General features: G+C 35.9%; 1 protein-coding gene across 2 annotated transcripts in view; it reads right to left on the bottom strand.

Annotated features, from left to right (window-relative positions):
• Positions 1 to 22,406, bottom strand: part of ASAP1 (ArfGAP with SH3 domain, ankyrin repeat and PH domain 1) — a 130,866-nt gene that overhangs the window by 44,587 nt on the left and 63,873 nt on the right. For both annotated transcript variants that reach the window (XM_010576917.1, XM_010576918.1), the window contains exons 4-13: positions 20,918 to 20,992; positions 20,501 to 20,550; positions 18,146 to 18,275; positions 17,310 to 17,395; positions 16,455 to 16,530; positions 15,530 to 15,616; positions 8,845 to 8,945; positions 8,346 to 8,415; positions 3,980 to 4,067; positions 2,831 to 2,879 (exon numbers count right to left, since the gene is read on the bottom strand). In XM_010576917.1, the coding sequence (XP_010575219.1) occupies positions 2,831 to 2,879; positions 3,980 to 4,067; positions 8,346 to 8,415; positions 8,845 to 8,945; positions 15,530 to 15,616; positions 16,455 to 16,530; positions 17,310 to 17,395; positions 18,146 to 18,275; positions 20,501 to 20,550; positions 20,918 to 20,992 (812 nt within the window). The remainder of the gene's footprint in view (positions 1 to 2,830; positions 2,880 to 3,979; positions 4,068 to 8,345; positions 8,416 to 8,844; positions 8,946 to 15,529; positions 15,617 to 16,454; positions 16,531 to 17,309; positions 17,396 to 18,145; positions 18,276 to 20,500; positions 20,551 to 20,917; positions 20,993 to 22,406) is intronic.

Here is a 22,406-nt window from a genome sequence, read left to right as displayed (position 1 = left end):
TATAACAGAATGTAGGCTTCAGCGATTTGTATTTTAAACCATCTGCTTTTTAAAATTATTTTTATAAGTTGTTTGAGGATCTATTTATGGAAGCAGTTTAAAATGATCACTAGGGATATGTATGCAAGGTCAGTTAAACTAGAGTATAAAGAAATTAATCTTGCTTTTTTCTCTGTTTAGATGTGAGTCTGAAAGGAAAGCGATTTGAAAATCTGTTTATGCATTTATTTTTCAATTGGTGCACAAAGAAAAAAAGACAGAACAGAGGCAGCACTAAAACTCAGTGGACAAAACACAAGATGGAGAAGAAAGGGTCAAGAGAGGCACATATACAAGTCAAGTGGAAATTGGAACAAGAGGATGACAACTCTAACCAAGGAGCTACATCACATAGTTCCTGCACAACACTTAAATCAAGAAGGTTGGAAGTCAAAGGGTGCTTTTTGAATGACACCTTAGATAATAAAGCTGTTTAGGACCTACTCAGTGGCTGCACAAGAAAAACAAAACATTTGGTTATATTGTAGTTTTTCATCAACACATTAACAGTCATTCTGGTTCATGAACTTCAATTAACTAAAGATATTGCAGAAATTTTCCTAAATAAAAAAGAAAGAAAGTTTCCATATATACCATTACTTGGGTCACTTCAGTAACTTTCTGAAACAGAACACTTGTCTGAGTAACATTACAATACCTTTTTGTTGGTGGCCTACAGTGCCAATACAGGCAAAATACACTTAGCTTCTATTAGTTTCTCTGCATGTATTCCAACACTTGGATGCAACTAATGTCTCTTTAGCTAAATGAAACTTTTGAAACTTGCAACAACATAAAAATACTACACTCCACTCTACACTGCACTGGTGCGGCCCCACCTTGAGTACAGTGTGCAGTGTTGGGCACCTCAGTGTAAGAAGGACATCAAACTATTAGAGCGTGTCCAGAGCAGGGCGACCAAGATGGTGAAAGGCCTCAAGGACAAGACTTACGAGGAGCAGCTGAGGTCACTTGATTTGTTCATCTTGGAGAAGAGAAGGCTGAGGGGTGACCTCATTGCAGTTTGCAACTTCCTCAAGGGGGGCAGTGGAGGGGGATGTGCTGATCTCCTTCCTCCCTCTGGTGACCAGCAATAGGACACAGGGAAATGGAACAAAGCGGAATCAGGGGAAGTTCAGGTTGGACATTAGGAAAAGGTTCTTCACCGAGAGGGCGGTCGGCCACTGGAACAGGCTCCCCAGGGAAGTGGTCATGGCACCAAGCCTGTCAGAGTTCAAGGAGCATCTGGATGACACTGTCAGTCATATGGTTTAGTTTCAGGTAGTCCTGTGAGGAGCAGGGAGTTGGACTCTATGACCCTTATGGGTCACTTCCAACTTGAGATATTCCATGACTCTATCATTCTGTATTCCAGTACAAGTCATTTTCTCAGCCACTGGACTAAAGTGATAAACCAGACTTCAGTGGCAAACAAATGGTAACTATGCTTCTAATGGGAAGCAAAAACAGCCTGGAGTTTCAAAAGAGTCCAACAGGCAGCCAGTTAAACTAAATTTACTGACCTGCCAATCAGAAGAAATATGTTACTAATGTATTCTCCCCCTACCTTGCTCATGCATTAAGACAAAAAAAACCCAAACCAAAACAAAACACACTTCACCTTTTAAACCAACAAATACAGTAAAAACGAATCTATGAAATATACACAAAAACTTATGAGTCATCAAGTGCATTACTGATCAGAAATAAGAGTTTTTTATCTTGACAGAGAAAATTACTGGAATAATTAAGTTCCAGAATGAATGCAGTAAGCATGACTAGCAAGTCAGCTTTGTGTTCTAAGAGTCAACATAAAGCTGTGGGAGATTCTGGAAGGAAATAGCTGCATGACAAAGAACTCTCCGGCTTTCTCATTTCACCCATGCCTTCCAACGTTGAACTCTCAATGCCATTGCCTCCCAACACTACCAAACAACAGAAATACCCTACGAACATTCCCTGTACCTTTAAAATACACAGTCTTCCATTGGAATATGGACATGTAACAAAAGACCACAACAGTCCTGAAGAACGAGGCAGCCTGGAAGGCTCAGGCTTGCTGCCCTCTTCACTAGTAGCTTTATTCCCAGAATTGTCAAGTGATGAGCATTAGATTATAATGTTCTGCACAACACACATTTGATGACACCAAGAGCAATATTCAGGAGGAAAAAAGTGGTACATGGTTCTTAGGACAAGAAGTAGTTTCGATGTAGCAGTAAGAAAGATTGTTTTAAAGGAAACATGCATTAATGAAGCAAGTTACTGGATTCTGAAATAGACACATCTCAGATATTCTTTGCTGTTTATTCTAGGCCTAGAGTAGAAAAGATGCATTACCTGTAAATATTTTCTATGTGTTATATGGAGATCTTTTATCTATTTATTATTTTAAATTTAAAGGAAAAGTAGGATTCAGGAGGAAAAGAAGTAACTGCAGAAGAGGGCTGACACAGAAGACTTAAGAATTTAAAATATTTCATTTGAATCCTAATAACCTGATCTACTATATCATGCCAAGCAACTGCACACAAACCCATGTGCTGGCAGGGTACACAATCTGTATGGGGTTTTGGTTCATTGGGTTGTGTTTTTGTTATAATTTTACAAGGTTATCAAAGACCCCTGTAGCATGACACAAAATAGTTTTACATTGATAGATTCACAACAGTAGAAAAACAGACAGTAGGCACTAATTCTGCGTTAACTGAGAAAACTATTTCCACTGTTATGTGCGATTTTATACGCCTCTATTGGCAAAATAAGCTTGAAAAAATGTAAACATTCTTACGCTACGTATTCCTGTTCATCTTCTGCTTGAAAGTGGTATGTTCTGTTATCTGAAATAAATAAATACATATTTTCATTTGGCACATGATAAAATTTTAAAATATCAACATATTTGTTATGAAAACCTGTTTGGCAACTAAAGCCTTTAAGAGCAATTGCTCTTAACCAGCAACATGAATACTTTATTCATAGCTATGAAAAACAATTCTAAAAAAAACAGAGAAAGATGGAAATTTTGAATTTTGATTTACACCAAATGTACGTATTTAAAAAGTCTCATGTTTAGAAATATTAAAGAAAAATAAGCACATGAATCAAATTTTGCCCTTCTGAAGTCACATCTGAAACCTAGGTAGCAGAAAAGGGCAACATGACTTTGTTCCTATTATATACTTTTCCCTCCCTTTGGGTTAAACTTCTTTTCACTAACCAAAGGATGAGATATGAACTGGGTATTATCCCTCACTGTAATTGTGACTGTCCTTGTAAATATAGAATGTTGGAATTGTTTGTTGTTTAATACTATATATGTAAAGACTGAAAAGAGTAAGTTGACTCATCAACTTCAAAAGTGTTTTTAAAAATCAGGCTGGATACAAATACCTGCTATACAAGAACAAAATAGGAAGAAGGGAAATCACAGGAGCTTTAATGCTGAGAAGACAAGTCACTACCAATTTTAGACAAACAGAAGCATATTGTAAAAGGAGAATAAGAGAACAAGAGAAACTGGGTTCTTCTTGCCTTCCTCAACCCCACACACAGCACTCAAAAAGCAGAACAGACAATGAAGGAAAACCAAGATGAGGCCAAAAGTCTCTTCCATTTCCTAGTGGATATAGCTTACGCATGTTCCACTAAGCTGTTAAACATCTCTCTGAACTTAGGTGAACAGCACATATGCTGCATTTCATGGTTGTCATAAACGAACAGTATTTATGTCACACATACACACAAAAAAGGTTCTTTATCCATTCGTCCATTCAACTCATGTTCAAAACTAGAGGGATCTGAACACTCATGAGGCGCTGCATGTTTCTGGAGACAAACCTGAATTTTGAACTGTAGCCTTATTTTTACTCAAACTATCTTGTAATGACATTTTTAGAAATCCCACATAATGCAAGATGGTACTAAAGTTGCTACATACGTGATATTAAATCAAAAGACTTCTTATCTTCAGCATTTGGCTTCACCTGGCAGGTCAATAAATTCAGTTTAGCTGGTTGCCTGTTGGACTAAAAAGAAGATTTATTTTACTTTAAAAATGTCTTGATTTACGATTAGGTTTTCTTTCTGGGGAGTGGGCACATATGATATTTACTTAAAGCATGGGCATGCATACATGTACACCCTCAAAACACTTGAGACTAGCATGACTTCGTCTGTCTTGGTCTGTCAGAACGGACAGATTGCTAAATCTAAACAAAATTAAGTTATTAATTAAATTAAAAAATATTAAATTATTAATTAAATTTAAAATCTTCAAGACAATTCTTCCTGATTATTTGAAAGGGATTGAAGCAATTAAAGGAATAAACCTTAATTTAGAATATGCTAATACTGAATTTTTTTATTGTATTTCATAAACAATGGTAAAACTATTATGCAATTTTTCATTATAGCATGCCCATATTCCAATTTTCCACGCATTTTAAATGAATCAAAAATATAAACCTAAAACTTTAAAAGGGAAGTGGAAAGCTGGAGATCTGGAGTTTCAGAAGTTGGAATAAATACAGTTACTAACATTCTCTGCTGTAATTAGGTTACTTAAGACATGATAACTAAATGTGTCTTTGAAGTATTTTGGGGTTATACAGGTTTAACAGAAACCATAGAGATACTGAATTAAAGTTACTACAGGTGGCAGATACAAACTGAACATGAGATGTCAGTTATCAGTAAATACTTCCGAACTGAGCTTTGGAAATTGTTCATGTTAGAAATTGTAAACTAAATATAAAAGTAATGCAAAACCAGCAAACAAAAAAAATCTCGAAGTGCATTTCCCACATTGTCAAATGTTTGTCAGAACAAGCTCATGAACACAGTATTTTTGACACTTAAGGAGCAACGATTCCTTGAAGTAGTAAATATGCAATTGGAGTCTCAGTTTTCAAAATTTAGTCTTGAACAGACTGTCACAATCTGAACTTCTCATCACTGAAAACAAGAAAATTACTTTATTCTTGGCACTGCAACAGAAAAGAGCAAATGGACTGCTTTTACACAGCTACATACAAGAAAAGGAAATCTACAATCAATAGTGCAATTCCAAGAATTCTAAATTGCCAAGTCTTGAGCTTGACAATACGTTGTTGGGGTTTTTTTGTTTTTTTTAAATAAAGGTGATAACTGAACCATTACTAACCTAGGTATAAATAATTTCACTAAATGAGTCTTCAAAGGAGGTGAGGATATCTTCCTAGCCATTAAAAAACCCAACACTCCAGCACAAAATGTAGTAACTTCCCTTTAACTTACTTAAGGTAGGTAGTTAACTTTAGACCCTGATACTCATGGCCACCATTGGAATTTGGGGCAAAGGGAAAAAAGGCTGATGAAATGGGACCATCTCCTTTAACAAGAGTAACAGAAATTACTCGTTTGCAACAAGTTTGTGTCATACTGCCGCAAGACAATTTTAGGACTGCCTCCACCATGATAATGTTGTTGCTTCCACATGATTTAGGATTCCTAGGAAGATACTTCAGATATATGCCCAATTCCCAGAACTCACTATGATCAAAACTTCTCAAAATTGCACACTTCTAGTTGAAAGCACTCAAAATGTTAACACATTTACTTATCTGTCAGACTCTATCAATAACATCTAACATCAAACACTTCCAAGTTTCCAAATTATGTGCTTCACAGATATACCATAACAATCCTTTGGAGCAAAACCAGTTGAAGTATTAATTGAAAAGTCTGTTCAATATATTTGCCATTTTCTTATCAAACTTTTGATTTAATACTTAGATGTATTTATCAACTATCATACGCTATAGCAGTGGGAAAAAAAATAAGAAAAATTTTAGAAGGCTAAAGAAGAGTTCACTTACTTCATACAGTCCACAGGAAGTTTTAAAATTAATTCCAGACTAGCCTTTATTCTCATTTTCCCACTCTGATTTAGGTGAACAATTTTATTTTTTTTTTACAAAATGAATGTGTAGGCATTAAAATGTTTTAAATAGTTAACAACCTATGTGGGAATAAAACATCTGTAATACAGACATCTATGTATGAGCTAGGTACTGGTCTTCCAGTACAGTCAACAGCCAGAATTGAGCTTATAACAAGACATCTAACCAAACCTACCCAGACTCATTTGACTACATTGACCAGCTCTCCAGTGGCAAAGAGAGGAGTCTACACGATCTTGCTCTGATGCAGACAGCACACCATAGATGCTTCATTTTATTCAGATTAATAAAACATCAAGGGCAGCAAGAACAGCTTCTATAGGTATGTTGGTGATAAAAGGAAGACTAGGGAAAATGCAGGCCCTCTCCAGAGGGAAATAGGAGGCCTGGTTACCTGGGACATGGAGAAGGCTGAGGTACTCGATGACTTTTTTTGCCTCAGTCTTCACCTGCAAGTGCTTTGGCCACACTGCCCAAGTCACAGAAGGCAAAGGCAGGGACTGGGCGAATGAAGAACCACCCACTGTAGGAGAAGATGAGGTCTGAGACCATCTAAGGAACCTGAAGATGCACAAGTCCATGGGACCTGATGAGATGCATCTGTGGGTCCTGAGGAACTGGCAGGTGAAGTGACTAAGCCACTATCCATCATATTTGAGAAGTCATGGCAGTCCGGCAAAGTTCCCACTGACTGGAAAGGGGAAACATAACCCCCATTTTTAAGAAGGGAGAAAAGGAAGACCCGGGGAACTACAGGCCAGTCTCACTTCTGTGGCCTGCAATATCATGGAGCAGATCCTCCTGGAAACTGTGCTAAGGCACATCGAAAATAAGGAGCTGATTGGTGACAGCCAACGTGGCTTTGCTAAGGGCAAATTGTGCCTGAAAAATTTGGTGGCCTTCTACGACAGGATTACAGCTTTGCTGGATAAGGAAAGAGTAACAGATGTCATCTACCTGGACTTGCATAAAGCATTTGGCACTGTTCCACACAACATCCTTGTCTCTAAATTGGAGAGACATGGATGTGATGAATGGACCACTCAGTGGATACAGAATTGGCTGGATGGTCACACTCAGATTTGTGGTCAGCAGCTTGATGTCCTAATGGAAACCAGTGACAAGTGGTGTTCCTCAGGGGTTGGTATTGGGACCGGCGTTGTTTAACATTTGTCAGTGACATGGGTAGTGGGATTGAGTGCACCCTCAGCAGGTTCACCGTCAACACCAAGCTCTGTGGTGCGGTCAACACGCTTAAGGGAAGGGATGCCATCCAGAGGGACCTTGACAGGTTTGAGATGTGGGCCCATGTGAACCCCATGAAATTCAACAAGGCCAAGTGCAAGGTCCTGCACATGGGTCGGGGCAATGCCAAGCACAGTTACAGGCTGAGCAATGAGTGGATTGAGAGCAGCCCTGTGGAAAAGGACTTGGGGGTATTAATGGATAAAAAAGTGAGTATGAGCCAGCAACATGTGCTTGCAGTCCAGAAAGCCAACCGTATCCTGGTCTGCATCAAGAGAAGTGTGGCCAGCAGGTCGAGGGAGGTGATTCTCCCCCTCTACTCGGCTCTCGTGAGACCCCACCTGGAGTATTGCATCCAGCTCTGGGGCCCCCAACATAAGGAAGACATGGACCTGCTCAAGTGGGTCCAGAGGAGGGCCATGAAGATGATCAGGGGCTGGAACACCTCTCCTATGAGGATAGGCTGAGAGAGTTGGGATTGTTCAGCTTGGAGAAGAGAAGGCTCTGGGGAGACCTTACAGCAACCTTACAGCACCTAAAGGGAGCCTACGTGAAAGATGAGGAGGGACTTTTTATCAGGGAGTGTAGCGATAGAAGAAGGGGTAATGGTTTTAAACTGAAGGAAAGAGGGTAGATTTAGATTAGATGCGAGGAAGAAATTCTTCACTGAGGGTGCTGAGACACTGGAACTGGTTGCCCAGTGAAGTTGTGGATGCCCCCTCTCTGGAAGTGTTCAAGGCCAGGCTGGATGGGGCTTTAAGCAACCTGGTCTAGTGGAAGGTGTCCCTGCCCATGGCAGGGGGGGTGGAACTAGATGATCTTTAAGGTCTCTTCCAAACCAAACCATTCTATGATTCTATGTAAGAACAGCTGTACTGCTCCATTTAACCTGAAGCACTGTTCCCACTAGTGGTCAGCAGCAGACAATCAGGAAAAATTTTAACAGAGCAAGCGTATACTTTTGCAAGTCAGCCTTCAACTTCTGGTAATCCACAGAACTTCAACAGTCAAAACCAGAATTGGCATCTTTTTTGTAATAGCAGATTAACACCAACAGATTCACCAGGAAAGGATAATGTTAATTTATTATTTTAATAAAAAGGTTTAAAAATAACTTACCGTTGCATGTGATATGGTAAGAATTCCATTTTTAACAGTGCACTTTCTTCTTTGCCATACTTTCCTTAACCTGTATAAGAACATCAACAACAACAAATTCAGTAACTAGACACATCTTGAAAACACATGTTAATCCCACTAACATTGAGAAGATTAGCCTTGAGAAACAAACAGGTACAGTAAAAATTTTACTAAATGCCTCATGAAAAGTAACTTGGAAATTTATGACAGGTCTTAATCACCTTTTAGAGACTTATAAAGACAACAGCTTTCTTTTTAATATGACTTTTTTTTTTTACAATTGCTTGTCATGCTTTATATATATTTATACTATATTAAATTCAGATCTGTGTTCAGATTTGAACTGTGAAATTCTTGAGTACTTGTGGCACATGCATTACGAGAATGTGCCTTAAGCACCCACAGTAGAGAACAATAAATATCAGTGCATGGACATAGTAATGATTCTCACTATGTACTATGTGCTCCAAGAACATACCCATCACTCTTCTTTAAAAGATAACCTTTCTTCTCACTGCCATATTCCTTATTCCCCTGAAGCTGATGCATACTATATCCTCCTTGCCTGCTCTGTGAATCCTAAAAAAGGGAAAAACACCATTAACGTTTCCTGATGTGAACAGTAAGTTTTCTTAACCTTTAAGCCTATTCTATTTCTCTTCTCTACCACAATTTCACAAATTAATAAAGATTAAAAAAAGAGAAGCCTCCTAATGCATGTTTTACATCCATAGGAGAGCTTGCTTTTACATCATGTGACCTTGAACTAACTGCATGTTCCAAGATTCAATTACTTCATTACGCATTTGAAGTACAGTATGGATGCAAATATGCATCTCAAAACAATGACTTTTTAAAATACAGAAATTTGATATTGCATAATCTTATAATCAAAGAGTAAAAGGCTAAGATAAAATTTCAAGAAGAAAGCAACAGAATGTAGCATGCATATATACAGAAACACATATATAAACAAACAAAACCAAATGCTAATAAATACTATTTTTTTTGTCCAATTAAAAATATGTATATAATTCATGAGTTTTAGTGAATGAAGTCAACTGAAATAACTTTTGGCCTGATCTAGTGAAACAATTAAGTAAAATGGATTAACTTGTTATAAGCACAGCAGAAAAAAAAATATCCCCAAAAGTTCATTAAAACATTGACTTACTCTCCTAGACTTCGATCACGAAAGGCAAAAGCAATAGAGGAAAGAGAAAGCAAATAATTTAAAACAAGAATTATTATTTTATTTTAAAAACATGTTCCTTGAACATAAAATTTTATAGCCCCCATATCTAGTATAACAATTTTTCCCCTTCCTAACAACAGTACTAGAAAGAAGGTAAGAATTACTTTTTTAGGCACACTGGTGCTTTTTCTCATCAAGTAACAAAACATCATTAACAAAATTCTGTGCAACCCCACATATATGACATTGGCTTCAAAAAGCAACTAAGATGACTACAGGATCAAAATTTACTAATGTCTTCCAGTCTTTATTGCATTTAAATTGTCTAAAATGATAGCTATATTGTATCCTCCACCAAACTGGAGCTAATTCTGAATTTCCATTGAAAAAAGATCAGGCCCAAAGTTAACTTTCAATTTTTGCAAATCTATATAAAAAGCTATAATTAAGGACACATTGATACAGTTTTAAATGTAGCTGTGAAACAATTGCCTGCAAAACACCTTACAAAATCCCACAAAAAGTCAAAAGAATGGGAAGTTCAATTACTCCCTTGGTAAAAACCTTTTCTCTTTCAAAGCAGAGTTTCTTAAAATTACCATAACCAATATATATTGAAGATTACTCCCTCTTATTTTATTCAGGGTCCTTACAACTGTTTTTCATTTTGTAACAAATTTGCCACAGGTGTTTAGAGAGAAGTGTTTTGGTAAAACTGGCAGTTGTGGTTGGAAGCAGCATGAAGGCTGCTACATGCAATGTGCTGTCAGCAGTGTTTACACCATCACAGTAAGCAGCTCATTTGTTATAAGAAAATTTCAAACCCCCATAGGAATTAGGGTCCATTCGGTATTAGCATAGGAAAGAATGTAATGAGATACAATTCCTGTTCCAAAGAGCATATCAAATGGAGATTTGGGGAAATAAAACAAAATGTAAAGAAACAGTTAACAAAACGGACACAAAACATGATTCTGAAGACTAGCTATATTCTACTTAAAGTGATTAAGTTACATTTGTACCAATAATTCATATACAAAAATAGGGAATAGAAGCCTGTATTAAAGGCCTGGTTTCCTTCAAAATTTAAGCTCCTTAACATATAAGCATTTTTCAACATACAAAATAAATACTTTACACAATTAAAATTACACTAGTGTCCCTTAAAATATTTTCCCTAAAGCTTTAAACCATAGTCATTTTACAAAATCAGATAATTCTTGTGCAAAGTAATAGAAACTGCCATAACTTGATATCAAGACAGTACCATAGTGGCAACAAGAGACATTGCATATAACAGAGCCCCAGTAAATTGTACGTTCTGTAGCTAAGCTACAGCACTAGCACTTCTGCACAACCCAGGATTCAAAGATTGTCAAGATGTGCTTTTCCAAGAACCAGGTAATTGCAAAGATTACATTAACAGCTCATTAACAGCTTTTTCACCAATGAAAGGACAGGTATGCTCGCAAAATGTGTAAGAGCATTACAAGTTGTCCATAATGCTAAATAAACACCTTGAATGCATGCAACAGTAAAACAAGAGTTGCATTATGAGACCTTGAAAGTGTACAGAACAAGGTTAGCTCATTTAGTAAATTAGTGTTTTTTTCCTGAATGAAAGTATGGGTGCTGAAGAGTAATTTGTCCACACATAGTGTTTTAAATTCAAGAAGATCCTAAATGCTTTGATGGATCAACAGCCATGCAGGAATCTCTTTTGTCATCTGTGGCAGCAAGTCAGTCTGAGATGGGTAGGAAGCCTCACTCATCTAATGGCAACTCCAGAGAGGTTAAAGGTGGCAGAATTTACAATTTGGATAGGAATCACTAGTTTCAACTTCCTTCTCTTGCACAAAGGGTCAAAGAAACTTCAAACTACACACAACCAGACCACCAATTTTATTATTTCAAACTGTTTCCCTGCCAAAGCAATTTTTGGTAAGAGTACTTCTAAATTTTTACAAATCCACCAGAGAAAATCCCATTCATTTCATGTTCATTATTTCCATTAATCCATAAATTTTCCAGCAGTGACATTCTAATGCACTAATATGAGGGGGAAAATGTATTCTTAACCTCAACCAACCAGGCCATTTGTCACAGCAATAAAGCCCAGCTTTACATACTTGAAGATTCAGATATACACAGTGATGGAGAGCTGACTGCTGTAACTCAGGCCGTGTGTCTTCAAGTTTCATTGTCACTTAACTAATGAGTAATGAATGCTGGCATGCTATTTCAGGATTAAAACACTGAATACCTAAACAACAAAGACATTGTTTTATCAAGCTCCTCAGTATCTGCCAGCATCATTACACTCTGACTCATGTAATATAGCAGAATCACATGAGTGAAAGTCCTCACGTTGACTTTGAAAGAGACACTTGAACATCAATGTGATCAAATGGTTATTTTATCCAAAATAGTGGATTCTTTCATTACAGCAGATCTCTCTCTCCCATGATTTTCCTGGATATCTGAGAATCACAATATTGCTTCCTTTTTCTTCTAAGACACAACTTCAATTCTCTTCAAGCCAAACATTTTATTTTTATATTTATCATATAACCTTTTATACAGATATCATACATGCACACACAGTTTTTTTCAAGTCCTAGGATTTGTCTACACTATAATGAAAGTCAGAAAAGTTGCATAGTTTATTTTGCTGATGCCTGTGAAGCTACTTTATTACAACATGTATCTAAGTTTTGGAATTTGATTTATTTATTTTTTATATTTTAAATGAGGTTACTTTCCACTGAAGCAGAGTAATTTTTACTACACATCCAGGAAAAAACAAAAAAAACAAACACTGTATTTCATTCAGTTATTCTATCTCATAATACTCTGTGAGCAACTTTTGAAACTTGACTTGTACTGTATGCAGCCATGTATATACAATACACAGCATCAAAGAACAACCTGTTTGTCCTACTTTATTTCCGAGATCTGGCTGATTACCAAGTAGCTTGAACTTAACAGAATACGCAGCAGCCAGGAGAGAAAGAGGTGTTTTTCTTTGCTTCCCAGATAATCAGCTTGTGGAAGAAAAAGGTACCTGAGGAGAGAGCAGGTCTTGTTCCTCTGTGTGTTGGGAATCAATCCATAAAACGCTTTGGAATTTAAAGTTACTTCCAAACAGCTCTTGAAATCTAATGTTCTCTGTTCAACTTTTGGGGGTGAGGATGGAGAATGAGCATGAGTTACCTTCACAGTGATTTAGATACTAGGAAGATTACAGATGTAACACATTTATGGGAAGCTCTGTAAGTATTATGAAAGATATCTAGCAGGTCCATGTGCACATTAGGGATAGAAGGAAAAACAAATACCAAACAGAGCACTGGAAAAGACTGTAGAGCATGAGGTAAAGGAAAGCTGAGTACTAGAAAGCTGGCAGGTCTTACAATAAATTCCGATCTATTCAAAGGTGCTCTGTAGTGCTCCTTTCATCATTTGTGACAAAGAAATTCTAAAAACCATGCATAGTGTGTTGTAAGGTTGTGTTGTCCTTCAGAACGATGGGATTAAAGATGCCTTCTAGCCATAATGTACATTACATTACAAAAGCACACATAGGCAAGTATTCAAAAGAAAAAACCAGCACCACACTGTAAGGAATGACTCATCAATCATTCCTTATTAATTGTGATTCCACCTGCAATAATTTACTAACTTCAAGCCATTTATCTACACACAGTAGCTATAATCACAATGTGCTACCTACAAAATTACATGAAAGCCCATAAAAATACTTACTTGCCCCAGTTAATAAAGTCCTATTTTTGAAGTAGTTCCAAAAGAATTCCAGGAAAGTAAACATCAGTAAGCTTCCCAGCACACAGGGAAGACTAATGAAAACTACTTTTAAGAGTACATTTAGTATTATATGTACTGAAAAAATCAGTGCAGCTTTTGTACAGAAAGGTTATGTCTCAAAAATCTCCTGGAGTTCTCTGAAGAAATCGGTAACTAGATACACATGAGAAATCAGACTGATACAGCGTACCTGGACTTTCAATGGGCACTTAAGTGTTTCTTGTGAAAGAGAAAGAATTACATTGCTCCCGAACAAGAGGAAAAGTCCTCAAATGAGCTAACAAGTTAAAAGCAGGAAACAAACAAATGAGTTTCACAGAAAGCTGTGCCAGCACATGTGGTATCTAATACTAGAACAGTCTGGAAAAGGGTGAACAGTAAACTGTCAAAGTTTGCTGAATGGTATTAAATTATTCAGGATACCCAAGAAAGGCTGACTGAAGAATTTCTCAAGGACCTCACAGTAGTAACTTGACAATAAATGACAGGTGAAGGTCAGCATAAACAAATGCAAAGTGATGCAGGGGCGGGAAATAACATACTGTGAGTCCACTATTAAGATTCAGAAACAGAATGATATGGTTATAGCTTTACAGCTGATTAAATGTTACACACCACCTTCTCTGCACTAAGCACTGGTCAAAAAGCAAGTCAATGTTAGGACTTGGATGAAAAAAAAAGATCAGAAATGATCTAGTGATGCTATCAAATTCACAAGTACTCCCATCTTGAGTAGGGTATGCAGATCTAAAAGTTCAAAACAAATGGAAAAAGATTTTTCCACACAACACATAGTGATGGTGGGAAAGACACAGCTATAACAGAAGCTGATAGTTTACACTGCTTCAAAAAGCAACTGCACAAATTCAAAGAAAGGAAATCCACAGGATGGTGGAGAGACTGCAAGGAGAGTCAAACTACTAATGGGAAGGTATTCTGGGGAAGTATCAGTGTTTATTGCCCTGCATTATACTCTAAACATCCACGATTGATCACTGTTGGAAACTTGGCTGACTCAGTACCTCTGGTTCTAAGTTATATTCTTATGTATATTTGATAATAGCAATACTGCCCAATCATATATATATATATACATATCATCATGTATATGCAGCAGAATGGCATGTCTAATGTTTAATTATAGTAATAATTCATTTTAAATAATAAATATTTAATAATCTGAGTAGACACCTAGCAAATACTAATATTTTATTTACCTAAGAGAAAACTGAACAGAGAGTAAGTGATCTTTTCCTAATGGAAAGCCACTCCCTCTCCTCCACTTGCCCACCCCCCCCCACTCAGCTTCACCACAGGATGTTCAGTATTTCTGACTCTCAGGCACTACAATTTGGAAAAAGTCACAATATTATCTCAGGTAAAAGCTGTTTTATATATTATGTCCTATCTCCTAGTTCAAGGAGTATTCCAGAACACTTACAATAGACATTGCATGTTGCCCCTTCACTTCTGATACCAGTGCAATTGATGATGTATTTTTCTTTTTAACTGCCCTGTCTCAGCCTCTGCTATCTGGCTGACATAGATATTTTCTTCCTTATGATATAGTATTAACAAAAGGGGTTTGGGAAGGAGAACATCATCACAAAATCCATGTGAGTTAGCAGATGAATAGTAATATGGAAACCATACATAAAGGCAAGCCTCCAGTTCTTGTTCTGGCTTATTCAGGAATACCTAGGTCAGGAAAATCCTGAACACAGTCTGGCTGGAGGATGGCAGGACATAAGAAAGAAGTGTGCATCCCATCCCTTTATATTTTTTCCTGAACACTCATTCTGTATCATTGTCAAGGACAGGATACTGGGCTAGATGAAGCATTTATCTGATCCATTACAACTGTTCTTACAGTACATTAAAAAAGTACATTAAAAAAATACAAAATTACACAAAAAAAGGAATAATTTCTTTTCATATATAAAACAGAAACAGAAAAATAATCTAAAACTATTGTTTATTTATATGTAGTTGAACATTCTAAATATTATTTTTGTCATAATGTTCAAAGTCCAATTCTTCTGAACCAGTAACTATACAAATTGAACATCAATTAAACCAACTTCTGAATACAGAATTCATAAATTGACATGATCTCCGAGAATAACATGTCTAAATTATTTACCTCCTTCTGATCAAGCTGCAGAGAAGATTTTATCAAATCACGAAGAGCAGTAAGTTGTTTCTTTTCTTCATCTTGTGTCTGCTTTATCTATGAAAAGACATTGCCATTATATGGTTTCTGAATGCAAAATTAATTTTAACTTTTTATGCATTCCAATATACCATTTTAGATGTCCTGAACAACCAGCTCAGCTACTCTGTGTTTCTGTAATATTTGAGTTTATTTTGATGGACTAGTCCATTCTAATGTATTCACCTTCTATGCATGTATTAGTTGAAAAGCAAGCCAAAATGAATGTACAACTCTGCATGCTCTGTTCTGTTACGCTTTAAAGGTTCATTGTATCTAAGGCAACTAAAATAGTCTCTGAAATAATAATTAAATAACCCCAATAAGCTTGACAGATGATTTAAGGAATGAAAATACAGTTTAATTTAGCCACAAACTACAATATTAAATAGGATTATTGTAATTCTGATTATAGAATACAGAAGAACTTGGGTGACAAGTGGGCTTTGATTCCACATTATTACTTGCCTTCAATGAACATCACAAGTTAATTCATTTAAAAACTGTGGTGCTATGATCAAGCAGTTTGGTTTTGAAAAACGAAAGTGGTAGCTAAAATTGGTGCTAATAATGTAATCTAATTCAAAGATTCCCACTTTAAATTAGTTTTATTTTAATGCAACATTAAATTAGTAGTAGAATGAAAGCTACTTTTCCTAATAACTGTAAAACAGAATACAAAGTTTAAAATAGCCAAGATTTTTTCCTCTGTTTAGCTAATTCAAAGTTTCAAAGAACACACTTTTCATTTATAAGATAGAAATAAAATATACACCTTTGTAGTCATGCCTAAAATGTATTCATATAAAAAAATAATTCCATTTTCAGACATTAAACTACTTGTAAGTACACTTACATTATATAAGTCAGCAGCCAACTTTTCTATATATTGTTTAAGTTTATCAGCTGTTTTCAAGCCATCTTGGAAGAAACTATAATGAAAAATACCTGTGATTTACCAGGAATACATATAATTCATAACACAGAGTAGATTGTCTTGTGAAGAAAAAAAGCAAAACCAATATCCAGCTCTTCCCATGTTCCGAAACACAAAACAAACAAACGAAAAAAAACCCACCCCCAAAAACCAACAAAAACCCCTCTTCCTAGTAGTTTTAAAGTACAGTATCTTTCAGCAATGGAGATATACCATTGTGACTTTAACATATATCAAATTAGAGAGAATATAGCTTAGCTTATTTTTATCACTGTTAGTCAGTATGTTTCCCCTTAGTAATTTCCAGAATCTTTTTCCTGTGTTTAACTTCAGTAAAAGTTCATGTATGTTTGCCTCTGTGGTTCTACTGATGACAAGGCTGTATCTTACCAGTTTCACCTCAAGAAATTTCAAAGAAATTACTGGCTTTCACAATGGTTTTAAAATTTACATAAAAACCTAAAACTGTTAAATAGAATAAACAAGCTATTTCTAAAATTACATTCTAGATCTATGCCTCAGGAACCAAATTTAATTTTGTATGCAGCATGCAAGGTTTTCCCATGGCCTCTTTCTCCATCACTCCCCTGCCCCACTCACTTCCATACTCTCTACTGAAAGACTACAGCCTAGTAAGATGACATTGCAGACACCTAGAAGATTACAATTAAGATAAATATTCCTGATGTAACCAAAAAAAATTCAAAACAAAGGGAAACAAACACTTGTGTAAAAAAGAAAATTGCGACTAAAGCTTAAAAGCATTGCACTTACTTGCATTGTGCATGATAGTACTTAATAAGGTTCTGCAGAAGGTCCACACCTTTTTTTGTCTTGATTTCATTAACCTTAATAAGATACTGCACAGACAGTGAAAAACATGTGATAATCATGCCTCATAACCTTCAACAGTTTTCAATCAATAAAACATCATTTGCTCTGTGAATTAATTATCTCTGTATTTAACCTGGGTGCTGACTCATAAGCCACCAGTCCACCACAGTTAAGCAAAATATAAACCAGATAACAGTTTATTTGGCTATTCCTAAAAAATTCAAACACCCCAAACCATAAAACAAATTCAGGAAAAAGTTGCATCTTTTATAATTGTCTGAAGATGTCCCTTTTTTAATGCTACCGCAGTAATTGATGAAATATTCTAAAAATATAAATACTATGCAATTTAAAGTAAACACAACTAAAACATAATAGAGGATTATTAATATAAAAAGCAGCTTTATGGAACTAAAGTATCACTATCATTTATCACTTCATTATAAAGGCTGCAGAAAGCATGTTGGAAGAAAGGTATCGAAAATACTTCCTGAACTGCTCAACCATAAACCTGAAAAGAAATATTACCATAGCCAATATTTTCAGCCCAAGAACCTTAGCATAATAATCTAAAAAAAAAAAAAAAAGGAATAAAAAGACAAGTTTTGTACAGAGTTGCTAAAATAATCATCTTCATATTGCTGCACTATGTGACACTGAAATAATTTCCTCTCTCCACCCCCATTAAACAACAAAGTAGATTTCACCACCTTTAAGGCCCACAAAGTACTTTTAAGTTATGGTGTCATAATTAAAAGCTGAAACTTGTTTCTTACTTCACACATCTGTAGCTGAAATAGCCGCCTTTCCTTCTCCATTTCCTCTGCTATCTCAGCTCCTGTTATTTCAGTTCTTATCATCCCATGCTGTTTTGCATGTTCTCTTTTTTCCTTTTCAATTTTTGTACTGAAATTTTAATTAGAAAACATTTTAGAAAATTTATTCTACTATCCTGTGACCTAATATTACTTAGGGAAAAAATAATAACCAAGAAATATTAAAGACGACATTCTGAAGATGAGTTCCTCTATGATACCAAATCCTATATATTTTTAGTAAGTGTGCAGAAGTAATGGAGTCATGAAGTTGCCCTTCCTTCCTTTCATCCTTTAAGTCTTTCCTCTAGTTGGCATACTACTTGGCAGGGATGGGGGGGAATTCTCATTCTTTCTATGATGTACTCCGTAGTCTTCATCTCTACGTACTGCAGTGTAAAGCATACATAAGGAACTACTGACTTGGCAGGAAAATGGCAGAATAACGTAATCAAGTATGTTTCATGCTCATAAGACAGGAGTTAAGAAAAACAATAAGATAGCATATGAAGTTTACCACCTATGCTAAATGATGACTTCCAGTCATTATGTTTTCAGAGAAAGCCAACACCAAAATTCTGAAATAGTAAAATGCAAATATGGAACTAAGAAGCCATCCTGAGACTTTATTTAGAGCTTTACAGTGGGGCTGTCCTTACGTATCTACTCTGCAAACTAACTGGATACTCAATTTTTAAGCAAACTTAGATGTCCAATAGAAAAATCTAAACAATTTTCATTTTGCTTTTTAAAAAAGAAATTACCTTTCTTCTCTAGCAGCCTTTTTGAGAAAAGTAAACACTGAAGCTGTACTTCCGTAAAACAGGTGACAAAGCACTGTGTGTTTATTAGACTGGTACTCCTTGCCAGGGGAAAAAAAATAAAAAATGTAATAAGGATTAATTTATTTGGTTTTGAACTCTGCTTTTCTCCAACTAAGGAAAGCATAATGTTTGCATGTAGAGCAAAGCACTTTTCAGCACCGTGCCTCTAAACTTGATTTGATATTTGGTCTTGAACAAATTCTGGGTAATGGGGTTCTGTGAGAAGTTTAAGGGACACCTCCTTCTTGGTCTTAAGAAGCCCAACTGAAATTTGCTCACAAGAGGGGAGAAAAAAAAAAAAAACCAAAACCAAAAGTAACAAGACAACAGGCATCTTTCTGTAAACTTTCCAAATTCAGAACAGAATCCCACAGTTTATTCCATGTATTGAGTCTGTATGGGACACCTTTGTCTCCTAAGTTCTGTTTAATGTCATTCAGCATAAATAGCCTGGCAAAGATATCCCTGATTTTACTTATAGCAATTTGAGAGGCAGAAATATATATATTTTTTTAAACCAGTTTGCTGCCTATAGAAAACTATTCAATATTTTTGCAAAATATGCAATATCTGTAAGAACTAAATAACTAAAAAGCAACAAAAAAAACCCAATTCTGCATGTAAATCTGAATGTTCAACTGAGTACAATGATGTGATTTTGGGACAGCAATCTCCTTTTTGCCTTAGATTAGTAATAACCTCATTTCAGTTCAGTTGTTCACAGGGATTTAACATTGTAATGAACTCTGAAGGCAAAAGTTACTATAAGTAGGTAAGAAAATTATGCCAAAAATAAATGTTTCAGCAGTTCTTAGTGGCCTGACTTTTTCTTTCGTTCCTTTTTTTCCCCTCCTGGTTAGACAGAAATGAAACATAGCTAATAATAGGATTAAAAAGGGGGAATAAATGGAAGGATACAAAATATGAATTAACTCCTGAGAGCTCTTGAATTCTGATAAAGCAACCTGCCCATCACTTCCTTGATAGCATTCTGAACCATTCCACTAACAGTTCTGCAACTATGATACTACTCGTTTCCAACCTTCTATTTTTATAAATCATTCTTTAGCCACAGAAGACAGGTATTATAGCAAGAAAATATTTTTAAAACCACAGGTATTTTAGAAGTCACACCAACTGCACTAAAATTCTTGCCTCTCGAAAACATACAGTTCTGCAATACAGGACAACATATATATCTCATAATTTTTACTATCGATAGATTTTATGTATATGGTTATAAGAACATGTAAATGCCATCTGAAGTCTCCACAATTCACTTTACAACATTCAGTATCTAAGCATGAAGTACCTTCTTTTCACTAAAGAAACACTGGGCAGTCATTTAACTACTTCACATAAAAATACTTTCTTTCTATTAGTGCAGAAGAGATGCCTTGCTTGTATTCATATTTGCATCCACAGATACAGTACATAGTTTGGGACCAGGAGGCAAGAGAAAAAAAAAAAACAGAGGGAGAAAAATACTTACAATTTGGTTTCATAATCCTTCCAAGCTTTGTCAAAAGGCTTTTTGAGGTCCTTAGGAAACAGAAAATTTGTTTAGAACATTTTAAAAACTTTGTCTCTATAGTTAAGGTATCAAGTTATAAATAGCAACAAAAAATACTGTTCTCTTTTAAAACTTTTCAGACAGCAGTTGGAAAAAAATACTATTTTTGAATCTCGTAAAGTATTGCTTTCCTGTGCCTGTTAAGACAAGAATTTATAATGAAATTCTAAAGCAGCATCACAGTCACGTCAATTTCGAATTTGTTCTTTGGACTACAAACAGAATATTAATGGATGCCAACATAACAAATAATCTGATGGGTGAATGGAAAACAGTCACAAGACAGCTGAACCTGAAAACATTTCCCCAAATAAAAAGTTAGTTTTCAACACTTACCCCTTTAACACCTTTTAAGTCTCCTTTTAAGAGAGAATCCAAAGTGAATATAACATTGTGGCTTAAACCCTGGAGCTAAAAAGAAAAACATTATACTGTTATAATTCAAGAAGATTTATTATGATCTCATCAAACTACTGCCAACAAGTCTTTGAACTTCACTAATGTAGTTGCAATCACCTCAAAATTTCTAAATCAATAGTAAATTCAGGTCTGGGAAGAATGAATAGACATTCACTTGCATTAGCCATAGAAGCATTATAATTAATCTTTACTTACATAGGGTGATACAAAACCAGAATTTAAAAAATTTGCATAAAAGCAAAATTCTGAAAGCACCTCAAGGTAATCTTCAGTCTCTCAAAGCAAACATTTGAATACTGCTTAATTATTAAGGAAGCAAATTTTGGAACAAATGTTTCTCAGCCTCCTGCGTAAGAAGCAAGGACCTGCTGTGCTACAGGCAGATAAAATGCAAGGCACATGTTAATTCAACCATGATCAAAAGGAGCAAAGAGTCACCAGCTCTTTGATTATTCACAACTATTTGGGAAGACTGTTCCTTTCCTTGTCCAATGAGGAAATCTGACATTTCCTTAAACTCTTGAGAGTTTAAATTTCACCCCATTAAGTCCATGTCTGTTTGGTTACATATCTGTGGAAATGTTCCCTCTGGCTTTGCCAGTCTGAGGGTAGAAAAACCTACTGCTATGATCCTATCTGAACACATACGGTGTGTACGGTTCCCGAAGATGTGTATCAATATTATCCCAGTCTAGTGAAAAGTCTGTTGCCTCTTCCCTTCATCCCTCCCTTCGTTTCTCCCCCAAAACACTTCATGAATTCTTCAGTTCCTTGCTAGGGAACGATAGGGAGAACGATAGAAAGGCTGCAAGACATCATGTCCTCTGCTTGTAAACCAAAGGAGAAGTGTTACATTAGAGTTTTTAATCTGCCATATATATATATATCTATATATCTATATACACACACAGCCCAGCTCCCCCCTCCTATAAGGTCTTCTGAGCATATTTTAGACCATGAAACTAATTTTTAAGTGGCTTTCGTGAAATAGATGATCCACACAGATGAGAATATCGAAATGATCACTCAAACAGGTTCTCCAGGTGTTAACGTTCCATTCACAAACTCCTTATACGTTCAAAAAACATGTATGAAAAATTACATATTCGATTTTTCAAAAGAGACATTACACTATTAAATACATGCACATTATTTACAAGAACTACATCCACTACATATAAAATAGCATATTTTCCTTCATTAGATTCACTATCAGTCTTTAACTGAAAAGAAAAGAAAAAAAACAACCAAAACCAAGAGGCTTGCTTCATTCTTCATATATCCTGGGCACAAGGATTTCCGTATGGTCCCCTAGAGATTATTGCCAAACCTGGCCACAAGAGCTCCAGCACAGTTCAAGTGCCCGTTGTTCTAATAAAGATACAAAGCAGTCCTACAAAGCACA

Source organism: Haliaeetus leucocephalus, unplaced genomic scaffold, assembly GCF_000737465.1.
Source record: "Haliaeetus leucocephalus isolate CR32 unplaced genomic scaffold, Haliaeetus_leucocephalus-4.0 Scaffold555, whole genome shotgun sequence".
Classification (NCBI taxonomy): Eukaryota; Metazoa; Chordata; class Aves; order Accipitriformes; family Accipitridae; genus Haliaeetus; species Haliaeetus leucocephalus.
Note: the sequence above shows the minus strand (reverse complement) of the source record. Positions and strands in the feature narration are given on the sequence as shown.